The sequence below is a fragment of the Triplophysa rosa genome, linkage group LG6, assembly GCF_024868665.1.
Source record: "Triplophysa rosa linkage group LG6, Trosa_1v2, whole genome shotgun sequence".
NCBI lineage: Eukaryota > Metazoa > Chordata > Actinopteri > Cypriniformes > Nemacheilidae > Triplophysa > Triplophysa rosa.
This window is the reverse complement of record NC_079895.1, coordinates 320,353-335,333: the sequence shown is the minus strand read 5'-3', so window position 1 is coordinate 335,333 and position 14,981 is coordinate 320,353. Positions and strand designations below refer to the sequence as shown.

The 14,981-nt window shown below is 40.2% G+C and overlaps 3 protein-coding genes across 3 annotated transcripts in view; 1 reads left to right on the top strand and 2 right to left on the bottom strand.

Annotated features, from left to right (window-relative positions):
• The window catches only part of LOC130555258 (dehydrogenase/reductase SDR family member on chromosome X-like), a 22,864-nt gene extending 16,013 nt beyond the window's left edge, over nt 1-6,851 (top strand). Inside the window, exons 4-8 of the mRNA XM_057335324.1 lie at nt 805-906; nt 1,150-1,357; nt 1,927-1,948; nt 3,629-3,757; nt 4,605-6,851. Of these exons, the coding sequence (XP_057191307.1) occupies nt 805-906; nt 1,150-1,357; nt 1,927-1,948; nt 3,629-3,757; nt 4,605-4,823 (680 nt within the window). The 3' untranslated portion in view covers nt 4,824-6,851. The remainder of the gene's footprint in view (nt 1-804; nt 907-1,149; nt 1,358-1,926; nt 1,949-3,628; nt 3,758-4,604) is intronic.
• A 2,360-nt stretch (nt 6,852-9,211) lies between these two features.
• asmt (acetylserotonin O-methyltransferase) lies at nt 9,212-13,181 on the bottom strand. The gene is made up of 8 exons (XM_057335607.1): nt 12,970-13,181; nt 11,963-12,140; nt 11,759-11,888; nt 11,601-11,669; nt 11,405-11,523; nt 10,795-10,935; nt 10,503-10,625; nt 9,212-10,080 (listed from the first exon to the last, which is right to left on the bottom strand). The coding sequence occupies exons 1-8, from the start codon at nt 13,039-13,041 to the stop codon at nt 9,869-9,871; spliced, it is 1,044 nt and encodes a 347-aa protein (XP_057191590.1). The 5' UTR covers nt 13,042-13,181; the 3' UTR covers nt 9,212-9,868.
• A 128-nt stretch (nt 13,182-13,309) lies between these two features.
• akap17a (A kinase (PRKA) anchor protein 17A) overlaps nt 13,310-14,981 on the bottom strand; it is a 6,755-nt gene continuing 5,083 nt past the window's right edge. Inside the window, exons 3-4 of the mRNA XM_057335615.1 lie at nt 14,891-14,981; nt 13,310-14,800 (exon numbers count right to left, since the gene is read on the bottom strand). The exon at nt 14,891-14,981 is cut by the window's right edge and continues 150 nt beyond it. Coding sequence (XP_057191598.1) covers nt 14,141-14,800; nt 14,891-14,981 — 751 coding nt within the window. The 3' untranslated portion in view covers nt 13,310-14,140. The remainder of the gene's footprint in view (nt 14,801-14,890) is intronic.

Here is a 14,981-nt window from a genome sequence, read left to right as displayed (position 1 = left end):
TCTCTCTCTCTCTCTCTGTCTCTCTCTCTCTCTCTCTCTCTGTCTCTCTCTCTCTCTCTCTGTCGATCGTCCTCTGGCTCTGTTTGCATGATTAATGAGTGCTACACAACCATCCACTGTTTTCTACAAATCACTTTCTTATATCAAGATTATTTCACAATCATACCTCAGAAAACAAAGCTGATCCTATTGGCAGATTATTTTCTTGTATTAAGGATGTTTACTCATTTTGTATACAGCATCATTGTATACAGCATTTAAAGGGTCAGTGGAACACAAACAAGATATTTTGAGAAATGTTTTGTATTCATACAATGGAAGTCAATGGAGTTGTGTTCTGTTGAAGAAAGAAACTCGTTTTGATGCTGGTTTGACCAGTTTAAACTAGCTAAGGACCAGCATAAACCAGCATAAAAACATACCAAACCAGAATATGCTTTTTTTTCAACAGGGAAGAAATGATGACTGTGCCTTATGTTGTATGTTGTATGTTGATGATTGTAGTGATGTAGTGTAGTGATGATGATGATGATATGAGTCACACACGCACGCTTCAGCTACACAAGCTCTATTTCATGCATTGTTGGGTGCATTTGATAATGCAGCACAAGCATGCGTCAAATTCTCAGCGTGCTGCGGCATCCAGTCTATTTTATACATATATATATATTTCTATATTAATTCTTAATGTAGTTATTTATTGTGTGTTTGTTTCACTCTGTGTTTTTTGTTCAGCTGCTTTGCAACAATGTCAAACTGTGTTTCTTTCTACATTAAAGGTGTTGTTTGTATGTGTGTTAACAGTGGACTTTGAGTTTTTGGACGTGTCATCTTTGCGGTCAGTGAGAGAGTTTGTCCGGAGGTTTAAAGATCGAGGTCGTCCACTGCACGTTCTCATCAATAATGGTACTGTCATCCTAAAATCACACGTGTGTGAAAACTCTCTGGACTCAACTGATTTCTGCATGTGATGTGATGCAGACACATAGACACAGTGTAGATGTGTTGTTTGCTGTTGTTTACATGTTTGATAACAAAACAAAATGCCTGGTGTCGTATACGATCTGTGCTGTAATCTCCACATCAGAAGATTTCATTGAGTTTTGTGTAGATGTGTCTCTGAGATGTCGGCGGTGTTGTGTGTTTCAGCTGGTGCGATGCTGCTTCCTGAAGGCAGACCGGTGGATGGATTTGAGACGCATTTTGCCACCAATTACCTGGGTCACTTCCTGTTGACCCGCCTGCTGCTGGAAACCCTGGTGCATTCTGGGAAAGATGAGTCGTATTCTAGAATCCTCAACATCTCTTCGTCTGCACACTACGCTGCTGATCTCCGTCTACATGACCTTCAAAACGCGTGGGTTTAAAAACACATTCCTATTGAAATGAAATAAACACACACCTGAAGCAAAACATCAAAAACAGAAGAGATCAGATCACATCAGATGTTGCCTGGAGTAAAAATGCAGTGGAATTTAATATCAGGGAATTTTGGGGGGTTATGTTCTGAATCACATGTGATACTGGATATTAGTTGGTCATATTCATTCATTCATTCTGGTTATGTCTATAGTTAACTCTTCATTGTGTCCTGCAGAACAGTTTTTCTCAAACCTTTTTTGTTGTAAGACCCCCTTTGTGTAGAGTGCATTGCTTTGCGGCCCCCCAAATAATGACTAATAATCTTAAACTAAACATTTGAATTAAACCAAAAACATATTCAGTTATACAATGCTGAAACATCAATTCTGTTTTGTTGGTGGTCTTATTTTTCCTCATGTTTGAATGTCACAAAATCTGTGGCCCCCAGTTTGAGAAGCACTGCTGCAGAACACAGCAGATGATCAGAGAATTCACACACTCCATCAAATGACCGTCGTATACAAGTTCATCATTCATCAAAATATCTTCATTTGTGTTCCACAGAAGTCACGTAGAGGTCATGAGAGTGAGTACATGATTTTGGTGGTTTTATTTGTAGGTGTACTGTCTTGTGTTTGATGGTGTGAATGTGATGCTGAAGGGTCAGGATGACTTCACACAGTTATCTGGTGTCTATATCTCTATACTCTGACATGATCAATGATATGATGCTGTACATCATGTGGCTCAGGCCACGTTTATACGAAAAAACTGAAAAGATTTTCCTTATCAAAACGGTCTGCATCTACACGGATCCAGGATAACGGATAAAATGCTGTAGTATGCACGCCAGGCCAGTGGATGGCGATGTTGTTGTGTAAAGAAACAGGATGTGCCTTGGCACAAACACATGCACCGTGAGGCAAACGTGCTTTTTAATACCGCTGGTCGACCTATATGTGTGTTTAAAGTCTGGCTCCGCTGGTCTTATTGGTGCAAATCCACATTTTGCCGGGGAAACGTTAATACACAGTCGAGCAGCGAGAGCTCACAGCACGGGAAGCCGCCATATTGTTTTGGCTATACTCGCGCGACTTTTTTTCTTTTTAATTATTCTTTGCTTAGAACATAACAATACATCATTGTCATCCATTTACCATCATAAAACAATAAATAAAATAAATGCCAGTTTGAGTGCCAAGTCCTCAAATAAATCCATTGTCCTTGTTGCTTTAGAATCTGTAGTGTTCAATAGATTCGAAGTACATTTTCATTTCAATTTTGAATATCAAAAACAACGGTTTGCTTTTTGAAAATTTACATTTGTGGATATGATACTTAAGTAGAAAAAAATAAGGTTAATAAAATAATTTTCATCTTTTTGACAATTGTAAAAACCAAAAATAACATTTTTATACATACAAAATTGGGGTTCACGTGGCATTTGATAAAATCAAGAACATCGCACCAAAATGTCATTGTATAACTGCAATTCCAAAACAAATGTACTGATGTTTCCAGTTTCTCAAAACAAAAAGAGCAGTTTGTATCAATATCATCTTTTAGTTTTTTTTGAGAGAACACTTAACCTATGAATCCATTTGAAGGTAACCTCTTCCACTTTGTTTGTCATTAAATATTTGTGTGATAACGTCCATGGGATATCATTTACCATTCCAGTAAGAATGACATATGGCAAAGAAACCAAGTGTTGCTGAAATAAACTTCTGATTCTCTTATTTTTTGATTTGTTAGAAGAAAAGCGCTGTTTTACATATATCCTCACGCGACTGAGCGCGTAATACGCGAGCGCGTGACGTCGTTTTCAGAAAGTTCCGTCTTGCAGTTTACATGGAAGCAAAAACGGCGGCGTTTTCAGAAAGTTGCACTTTGAGAGCCGTTTTCAAAAGTTTGTGGTTTCAGTCCCCTAAAACGCCGTTTCCTTCGAAACGAACGGCTAAACGCATAAACAGTTTTGCGTCGTATAAACGGCTTCTCGTTCCTGCGACGCACAACATGAGTGAGAAAGACTCGTCGTGTGTGCTGTGAGTTGACGCTGGAACTGTGGGCGGTCGAACATTATTTGGGCAGATTTAACCGCGTCTACACCAGACACTGTGATGCTGTCCACAGTCTTTTATCCTTCAACAGTTTGGATTGGACAGTAAATGTTTTTATAGGTTCGTGAAATGAACCTGTGATGATGGTTTATATTGTGAGATGGTCAGTTTTTGTTTGTGTGTTCACACATCGTGTGTGTGGTGAGCTGGAGTCCAGCGGAGCGCCGGTGACGGTCAGTGCTGTCGATGCAGGTGCGGTGAACACAGGCCTGTACTCTCATCTCCGCTGTGTCGCACGATACGCACACAAACTCACCGCACGCTTCTTTTTTAAGGTGAGATTTCATCATCACATTCCTTTGCAAAATCCATTTAACCGCCCAAAAGAAATAGGCCTGTTTAACATACATTAAGAGTTTTTACAGAATTATTTTGCATTAAAGCCATTTTACGAAGTCTTAGTTTTGTTTTTGTTTACCGACATGTTCTTGACAGGTTTTATGAGGTCACGATTCGGTGGATATTGATCACAGATAACAGACGAACCGAATCTTTATTGAGTGTGTTCATACGCAGCTTCTGCTGTCAGATAGGAGTGTTTGACAGAGCAGATTTAAACACACTTGTTTTGTACCATGATGAATCATTTAGGGCTCTGACCTCATCACGTGACCTTTCGGAAGCTTTTGCCCTCCAGACGCCGCTCACTGCAACACACCCAAACACACACGCACATACAACTACACCTTGACACACAACTGCACACAATTACACACACGCACACACACACACACACACACAACTGCAAATAAGCACACACACACACACCTGCACTCACACAACTGCAAATAAGCACACACACATAACTGCACACACACACACACACACACACACACACCTGCACTCACACACACAACTGCAAATAAGCACACACACATAACTGCACACTCACACACAACTGCACTCACACCCACACAACTGCACACACACACACACAGGTTCTGTTAGAATAATGATGTTGTTATGATGCTCATACTCTTATAATAAGAACATTAGAGATCCTTAATTCACTTAATAGTCATTCTGGTGTATTTGAAGTGTATCGATCAACAGAACAACAGAACGGACACTCTTGAATCCGTCATAAACGTGATCATATACTGTATATTTCATCCGAATCAGACTCCAGCTGACGGGGCAGCGACGGCGGTTTATTCTGCGGTCTCTCCTCATCTGGAGCGAGTCAGTGGATGTTATCTGCATGAAGGACGATGTGTTCGCTCCTCACCAAACTCTTCTGATAAAGATCTTCACACACGACTCTGGCAGAACACCTGCGATCTGTTGAACCTTCAGCATTCACTGGAGCTTCACTCTCACATCAGACGAGAACTGAAATGACTCGAGTCAACACCAAACCAACGAATCTCGCATTCATGCTGATGCCATTTCTTTGTGTTGACAATGTCTTGATACCGAAGAACTGTGATTGGCTGCGGTGTGATGATGGAAGCGGTTTTGTTTGAGAAGGGCTCAGAGCGTCACACAAACTTTCTCTCTACACTGTGAGTGTGTTTGTGTGTTACTGTCTTCCAGAGAGACATATCCTGGCTTCTCAAATATATCTGTGACCTCGCTGTGCTGACCTCTCATCTGTTGTGTGAATCAAGCTTTCGCTTTTGATCAGAACAAAAAAATAATAATAATAAAGTTGAGTTGAGAACACGGACAGAAGTGGCAGGGATTTCACCAGCAGGATCGACTCTGACTGTGTTCTGATCTCACCGTGACATTTACACGCGTGTTTAGGAATGAAAGTCTCACATTGACAATAGTTGTGATGGTAATATCACTGGACCTTCAGCGATTTATAAGCTACACAACATCAATATAACGCACAATAACTGAGGGCATGTTTTGTGTCGCAGCGTTGATGCATTATTATACTGTGAAATATCATGATCACGTTTACGAACTAAAACACTGTCATCAAGCTTTATTTATTGAGAAAAGGCTTTGATTTTCTGCTGACTCGTCACGGTAAGATCTCATTCATAAACACGAGTTAATACATGACATGACATGACGAAACAGTGTATTTCTGCATTGATTTATCTTGTTTCAGATGAATCGATGCTGCAGGTGTTTTCTTCATTGTTTTTAGCTAATGTTAACAAACAAAAAGATATTTTTTTGATTTCATCTGCTCCAGTCTCAATGTAGACGTGATGATGTCACTCTTGGTTCAGTACGCACAGAGAACGAAACGTTAACGTTTGTGTCACATGTAATATAACAAGCACATCAACTTTATAGGACTTTATCACACATTATCTGTGATCTTCTGTGAAAGTGGGTTTTGATGAACTAACATTCTATGTTTTTTTGTTTTGTTTACAAATCTTTGTGTGAAATATTAAATGAGTGGATCTGCAATGGCCTTTAAAGATTGTTCTTAAAATGTTATTTCATGGTTGCAAAAATGAATTTTGTCATAAGTTTAGATTAACGCACTGCAATATCTTCACAACAGCGGGAAGATAAATGTCAGATTTTTCACTGAATATGCAAACAGCTCATCTACTGTACTTTTTTTATGTTAAATATAAATTATATTAAGTCATTCTATTATATTATCATTTCATTACCTGCGGTAAAATGTAGTCTTGATTTTCTTAAAACAAACCTTTTCAAGGAAACCTGCCACTTAATGATAAAAACACCACAACTCCAAACCGTAAAACAACTGTGTTGTGTGGAAGGTGTAGATCTGTGATATAAATGTGTATTAAATATTCTCACGGTGTCATGTCAAATGAAATGTGTATCTTTATGTCTGTTGTGTTTGTAAAGCTTCGCGTCACTTTTAAAGGTTTAAAACATCTTATAATGTGAAACATGAGAGATTTGTTAAATGTTTATATGTGATTGTGTGTTAACATGCACTTTAGCAAATGTTTCAAAAACTCTGAAGAATTCAAGCACACCGAGATGAGAAAAGCTCATTTGGTTTGATTTTGGGATGAATGTGACGTGATTTGCTTAAACTTGAAATGAGTTTTAAGGGTTGGTCAATAGATTTGACCGAATGATTTTCCTGCAGTCTGTATGAAATATAACTTGAATTCCTTCTGCCAGCTGTGATGATATGATGCATCTGGGGAAATACTGGAAATATTTGACCAAAGTTAACAATATGACATAAACAAAATTCTTCTTTAAGCTATGACCCGTATGAGAATTATGCATTATGAAGTTTGTTCTGTTTATTTCATGTTGTCACTGTGATATTCTTTCTTTGTGTCATTTCTAAGCCTCTGATCATGCAATAACTGCTCAACACAGCAACACTTGTTTTTGTTTTAAAAAAAGCCTCAATATCCTTCCAGAATGTTCCATGTAAAAACATTTGCAATAATAAAAGCCGTCATGTTTCTTTAATACAAGAGTCCTTGTTGTCTTCATGTTGTGTTATGATTGTGATGTTTTAAGACACTCAGATGAAGAAAAGCGTTTCTTAATGTTCTCCGTCTGTGAATCTGTTTGTCATGTTTACAGAAACATCTCAGAATATACTGATGTGATGCCGTTCATATTTATAAACACGTGTACACTGACTGTGGCTGTTATAGAACAGAGAAACACAAAGTCATGTGTTGGTCTCAGAGTTTCTCATTCAACACAATGAAAGTGAATGATGTGGAGGCCTCTGGAACAGAAGAGATTGTGTGTGTGTGATGATGTGTGTCGGTCTGATGCTATGGGCTGTGTGTGTTTGTCTGTCTGGTGTTATTTATGTCTCTTGTGTTGAGTGTTTCTCTTATACAAACAGAGAAAGCAGGTGGAAGGTTTCAAGGTGTTTTGAGTCTGTGATGATCAATTCTTCTGGTTTTGACTTCAGAGGTGGACAGTACTTCAGTCATTTTACTTACATTACATTTTACATTTGTACTTTTGGGGGGGAATATATATATTTCATTTTTACTTTAATATTTAAGTACATTAAAAATGATTCCTTTTTTTACTCAAGTACAAATTTTGAGTAAAATTTCAATAGGCCTATCATAAATAACCAACATGTAGCGTGTTTATCAAATGCAGTGGAGTAGAAGACATACCCTTTATAATGTTGTTAAGCAACTATATTTCCAAAGTAAAAACACTGATCAAATATACAGATATTTGAAAATGTACTTGAGAGTAAAAATAATTTTCCACTTCTGATGCACTGAAGATAAATGTGAAGTCGTCTTCTGTACGCACGCGCGAGTCTGTATGAGTCACATCTCTCGCAGTCCTTCAAACATCTGCTGCTGTGACACACACAAAATCTAATGTTTGTGTTAAGTGTAACAGTAGAACAACAACTATAACAGACAAAATGTTCTAAATATGCTTTAAAGGGACACTTCACCCAAAAATGAAAATTCTGTCATCATTTACTCACTGTTGAGTTGTTCCAAATGTGTATAAATGTCTTTGTTCTGATGAACACAGAGAAAGATATTTGTTAGAATGCTTATAACCAAACAGATTTCGCCCCCATTGACTCCCATAGTAGGAATTGTTTTTTTTCCTACTATGGGAGTCAATGGGGGTTGAGATCTGTTTGGTTATAAGCATTCTTTGTTTATCAGAACAAAGACATTTAAACACATTTGGAACAACTGGAAGGTGAGTAAATGATGACAGAATTTTCATTTTTGGGTGAAGTGTCCCTTTAAGGAACATAAATTGTGGTTTCAGAAAGACGTAAGAAGCAAAAGTACATGTTAAACATGAAACAAAATACACGTTTGAAACAACATTTTAGCACACCTGCGCACATCTCTGAACACGATGACCTGATATTTTCCATCAGGATCCATCAGCTGAGACATCAGACATAAAACCTTTTTGTTCCTATTTTTGTCTATTAGAAACGTCTGATTTTAGTCCAGTGCATCTGAAGTAATCTTCTTTATGACTGTTTGTGTATGAATTAAAGACAGACATCTTACATGACATCATACTGCATGACTCGCTCGTCACATCACATGAACATAAATGTATAAAAAATGAAATGCATGAAACCATGCATAAGTATGCATTTGGAATAATATAAGAGAAGAAAGAGAAAGACTGTTGGGTTTTTATAGTTCAGGGTAAACCGTGTTAGTTTACTGCAGTACTGCTGCGGTCAAAGTAAATCCATGTGAGATCTGTTGATGGATTCAAGAACTTCTCACACTAAATAAATAAAACTCCTCACCTACCTGCAGACACACGCACGCATGCACACAATCGCTCTCTCTCTGGTCAGAGCCGCTGACGTTTTGAATCATTCACACACACACACATGTATAATAAATGCTGAATATTCTGTTGCAGAAAGGAAATAATCAATCATTTATATCAATGTAAAGCTATTATATATTCCCACCCTGCATGAGGGGTGTCACAGCTCATTTCTTGGTTTAATTAGAATTCTCATTTAGAGTTCAACCTCGTCTCGGATGTTTCTCCCAAAATTCCTTGAAATAAATAAAACACGAGTCAACTGTCGACAGTAAGAATGGAGATCTGGACAAATGAATGTGGAGAAAATCATCTGGTTTGAGAATGTTTAAGTTCATATTAAAATCTCTAATATTTGAATGTTCACTTTGAAAATCTGAGGTACAAATCTGAGCAGTTTGAGACGTTGTTGACATCTCTTCTGAATCTCTTGGGGAGACACGTGTCAAAACATTATTTCAGTCTTTTTAAACTGAAGGTTTATAAGATATAAGAGAGAAACAACACTTACAAAAGTAAGTATACAGTACTTCAAGTTTATTTAGTTATTAAGTATATTTAAAGTACTAGCAGTAGTTACAACACACTATTTGTAAGTATACTACTGGCCCGATTAGACTTTATAATGAACTTGAAGTTGAACAGTACTACATAAGAGTGCTGCGAAGTACATAAAAAGTCAACTAAAAGTGTGATTATTTTATTTTCACTTTGAAAGTAACGCACATTTGAATAAAGTTGTTGTTGTATGGAAATTAAGTCATTCAACAAAAGTTGTATATGCTGCGAGTCTTATTTCTCATTGATCCCTACTCAATCCCTGCTCTGTACTGTAGTTTACTGTAAAGAAACAAATAACAGTAAATAAAGCAAACAATGCAGTGTTTACTGACCTCATGAGACATGAAGTCAAGATCTTACTGTGTGATATAAACTCCAGTCTGAATGTCTGTGTGAAATCAGCTGAAAACATGATTTCAGGTGTTAGTTTTGACTTTCACTGAAGGATTACCGAGATTGTCGTGTGTTCAGTGGTGAATGGTACACAATGAGACACATTTTCATTTCATGATGAGAATGCAGCTGTAAAGAATCCTGAATCATGATTTATTACAGTCATGGCTTGAGCGGCTGCGAGTCTTGATCATCTGAAATGAAGATGTTGGTGTTTATTTGCGTGCCAGGATGACATCATAGATCTTTCCGGTTCTGTGGATGTGGACGCAGGTGAAGCCCGCAGCCGCGAGCAGACCACTGTACTCTGAACCCTTCCGCTCTCGACCTTCAGTCTGAACCAACATGTTGAGTGAATAAAGCTGAACGGTGAGCGGACCGCTGTTATCTTCATGAAGAAGAGCTTCAACCAGTAACACACCTCCACCTGTGTGCGCGCGCACACACACACACACACACACACACACACACACACACACACACACACACACGCACACACACAGGTGTTATCTTCTGAATCTGATTTATTCTGCTGTGTTGTGTTGTTTACACACCATCATCATGTTTGTCATGAGTGTGTGTGTGTGTGTGTGTGTCACTTGGCTGGTGTCAGGCTCACTCATGTCTGAGATTGAGTTCCTGCTTGACAGCTGGTGCCACACACATGCACGCACGCACGTTTTCATGTTTTATGGGGTCTTTGTAGTCATAATGATTGTAATGCTGTATAAACTGTATATTGCATCTTGTGACCCTCGCCCCTAAACCAAACCTTCACACAAACCTCCTGCATTTCATGTTTGTAAATAAACATTGTTAGTGTGTGTGTGTGTGTGTGTGTGTGTGTACCTGGTGTACAGGACTGGTAACCTTTCCTCAGCAGCTCTACACAGCGCTGGTCTGTCCAGTCGTGCAGAATCCGGGCGAGAATGTAAAGATCCGCCGGTGGAAGAGCATCTTTAAAAAAATCTCCTGTCATGAGAGACACAAAGACAGTCATGCGTTCAACTAAATGATTCATCGTTTATATTCATTAAACAAACAAAACACACACACACGTTAAAACATTACAGATATACACTGTGCAGACGAACACTCACAGACAGCTAATGACAAACCATTTCACCACATTCTCTCACACCTTCATAGAAGTGAATCCTGTCGTCTCGCTGTGACACAAAGTGCTCTCGTGATGTCTTCACGACCTTTGGAAGGTCAAAGATGGTGACGGAGGATTCAGGATAGACGGACACACAGTGTTTGGCCAGAGCGCCGCTGCATCCTGATGATGAAAACACATGAATGCGACACCAAACTTCATCTCATCTACACCAGAAACGACTCTCATGATGTTAAAAACCTGCTGCGTTACACCACACGGATCATTACCCCATCAAACAAAACTACGTCATGTCCAAAAGAAAGATTGACTGAAACCATCAGAGATCTGTGTGTGTGTGAACACGTGTCTCATTAAATCACAGCAGCTCCTCAACAGCACCACACCTCAAATCTGTGAGTCAACAGTGAATCCAGCGGAGTTCAAAAAGCTTCTGACTGTTGGTTTCACCGCTGTGATTGGAGTCAAGTCGAACACACCTCTCTCTCTCTCTCTCTCTCTCTCTCTCGTGTGTGTGTGTGTGTGTGTGTGTGTGTGTGTGTGTGTGTGTGTGAGGATGATGGCACAACACGATCAGCTCCACAGCGCCATCCTGTGGCTTCATTCAGGTGTACATGAACCTCGCGCTCACCTCCGAGGTCATAGATGCTTCTGAACGGTGAAAGGTCAAACGCCGTGATGACGTCACGGCCGCAGATGTTCCAAATAGAGTTCATCAGATGCATGAACTTCACCATCTCCTCATCAGACCTGAAACACACACGCGCTTTCTTAAAGCATTCATGCATTTCTGCACACAAACGGCTCTGAAACGCTCGCTCGCTCACCTGTATAACGCTTGAAACAGGTCTTTGGAGTTTCTTCCGAAAGCTTTCTCATACTGATTCGTTCCTTCTCTGCGATGATACAACAACACATCTGTGTGTCACGTGTCAAGAGTTTCCATGCGTTGAGTGTGTTTCTAAGTCACGTGTGTGTTTCTCACCGGATGGCGTCGGTCAGGTGATGCCAGCACAGGTAGATGGTTCTGGAACTGTACTGAATCGAGTGATACAGAGACTTTGGACTGGACTCGATTAGAAACACTGTCGACATTTCTGTGTTACTGAACAAAACTGTAAAGAAAGTGAAATCACTTGATGTTTGTTGACGACATGATAGTCAGTAAGTTACTGTAAACGTGTTGTACCTTCACCGTCAGTGTTTGCGTGTGTGTTGAGAAGCTCGAGACCCACACACGCGGACAGAAGTCTCTCAGTGGCATCTTCACTCGTGCCCAGAGCTCGCGACAGTTCGACTGCAGACAGCGGCTGCGCAGACGCGTGCAGCTGCTCAAATACGCCCAGCTCACATGCAGCAAACAGAGTCTGCCAATCAAACACAGAAAAACACGGTCACGGAGTTTAAAAAAACGAAACTACTTTTTCCTCACTACAAAGAGCAGAAAGCTGAAGGTTCTTTATGGAACCATACAGCCAAAAACAGTTCTTCTAATCCATGGCATCATGTAACACCTTTACTTTTAACACTGTAACTATAAAACGGATTTTATTATTCATTAAGACTAGGCTGTCAACGTTAACTCATGCGATTAATGTTTGTTGTGAAAATGGGAGTGGCGTCATCTGCGTAAAGAGACTCTTAAAGGGGCCGCGTTCTTAAAGCTACTGCTGTGACTCCGGTCACTAATGTTAGTCAAAGAACAAAAGAAAAGAGGAATTCAATGTGTTTTGTAGCTTTAATGAGAATTCTTCTGCATTTCATTTACAATTTCGCATTAAAGACGGTTTAAGTGTTTGAGAAATTTCTGTAGATTTCCTATCTGTTAGACATGATAGCTCTCAATTGTACTTTTGAATGACTATAATTAATGTTAAAATAAATAAAAAATCATGTTGGCTTTCAGTCATAAAATGATGTTGTTAAAGAAATCCGTTTCATTTGAAGATTAAATGTGAAATTATTAGATTGTAAAAGTATATTTTAAAACATTCATGTTACGTGTGATTAATCAGATAATTTTTTTTAATCGATTGACAGCACCATGCATTTGTCACGAGCTAAAATGAAATGATCAGACTTTCACAGACACCATCTCATGAAACAGATCCTGTATTAAAAGATCCGCACAACATGTGTAAACTTAAATGAAAGAGTAAATTCTGTCCAGCATTAGATCTACATCTACAGCTTTACCTTTGACACCAAGAAGCCCTCCATATAATCCAGAATCTTTCTTGGGTATAAATCATCTTTTGCTGAGGCCATTTGACCAGAGAACAGATCCCGTGTGTGAAACGCTGAGCTCCTGTTGAGTTTAACTCACCACATAATCCGATTATACAGATTACAAACCCACACAATACGTGCACGGGGTCCAAAACATCAAATCTTCACGTGTATTATTGTAAAACTAAGACGAAACGCTGAGAACAGATGAGTGAATGTCATCTCATGACGTCTAGAGGTCAAGACTGAAATGATGCACAAACATCACCTGTGTTCCAGCAGATGAATGACACATGAGAGACGCTGCTGAGATCCGGACACTTTTATTGTGACTGTCACAAGTGTTGCTCCGCTGTCATTGAATACTGAAGTTTAAATCCAAATCAAACATCATACTCGTGTAGAAGAAAACAAATGTTGATTCTTTATCGCAGTCCTACAACAAGCAACATAAACTTCTAAATGAGGTGAAATTGAGAGTTCACCCAAAAATGAAAATTCTGTCATCATTTACTCACACTCTTGTCATTTCAAATCTCTATGGCTGTCTTTCTTCCGCATGACACAAAAGAAGATATTTTGAAGAAAGTTGGTAACCGAACAGCACCAGCACCCATTCACTTCTATTGTACGGACACAAATCCAATGCAAGTGAATGGGGTCCGGTTAACAACATTCTTCAAAATATCTTCTTTTGTGTCATACGGGTTTGAAATGACAAGAGTGAGTGAATGATGAAAGAATTCTCCTTTTTGGGTGAACCGTCACTTTAAGAGTCTTACACTAACCAGCACTGACTCTTACTGTTTCTATACTTTAAAATTCAAGTAATAAACACTTTAATCTATTGTGTGTCTTTAACATCCACTGCAAGAGCACCAACAATAACAACTCCAGTCTTTCATCCAACATCACTTCAGACCTCATCTTCTTCTGACGAGTCCTCGTGAGGCCAACCAGTCCATCTGAACACATTATAAAATAATACCAATTCAAATTGTTCTTAAAGTAATCTGTAAAAGTAATGAAATGTGTGTGGGGGGGACTAACTGCTGAAAATGCAAAAAAAAAACCCCTGTCTTTAATCTCTTTGTTTGTATTTTGGAGTGATTGTGGATGTGTTTGGACGACAGGTTCTCTATCGTCTGGAGCGGCTGTCAGTGTGTCGTCGTGGACCTCTGCTTGACGACCGACTCGAGCTGCGACTGCTGCGACTGCTGCTCATGCTCTGGCCGTGACTGTATTTCCTGCAGCGGTCGGGACTCGCTCGCTCACGCCTCCCGCGATCACGTCGCGTTCGACTGCCGCTCCTCCTGCTGCGTCTCCGTGCACTTCTGCTGCGACTGCAGCGACTCCTGCGAGCGTGACGATCCCGGCTCTGCCCCCCGCCGCTGCGACGCGAGCGTCTGTCGCTTTCCACCTCTCTGCTCCTCTTCTCTCTCTGTGGCCTGTCCCGCTCCTCACTTGTCATCTTCTCTTGCATCTTTGGTTTGCTGTCCTGGTTTTCCGTCTTGACCAGAGACGCAGGTTTCATCTCACCGTTCACCGGCGCGTCACACGCCTGCAGATCGGTGAGGACACGATCGCTGTCGTGGCTCTGCGTGTTGGTTCTTTTCTTCAGCAGGTTTTCCAGCAGCCGCTCGCGCAGCTCGCGTTCTTTCCGCTGCAGCTCCAGCGCACGTGCCTTCTCGCTCTCCACACGCCGCAGCTCCTCCTCCTGCAGCCGCCTGCGCTCCTCCAGCTGCTGCAGGCGCATGAGCTCCGCCCTCTTCTGCTCCGTCTGCTGCTGTCTGAGAGTCTGCAGAGACACAAACACACATCAGCCGCTCGTGATGTCACGCGGTTCAAACCTCACATATCCAGACGTTCAGAAGAGAGATTTGCCAACCTTTGCTCTGCTCAGTAACTCGGCGACGAGGCGGATGGACTGCAGGTTCCTCTGCGCCAGAAGCAGTTTTCTCTCTTCCGTGGCGATCTTC

Coding starts and splice junctions, on each gene's coding strand:
- asmt (XM_057335607.1), bottom strand. CDS start 13,041: ATGGCCTCAGCAAAAGATGATTTATACCCAAGAAAGATTCTGGATTAT. Junction 10,936..11,404: donor AAGCATCTATGACCTCGGAG/GTGAGCGCGAGG, acceptor TTTCATCATCAG/GATGCAGCGGCGCTCTGGCC. Junction 10,081..10,502: donor TTACCAGTCCTGTACACCAG/GTACACACACAC, acceptor GCGCGCACACAG/GTGGAGGTGTGTTACTGGTT.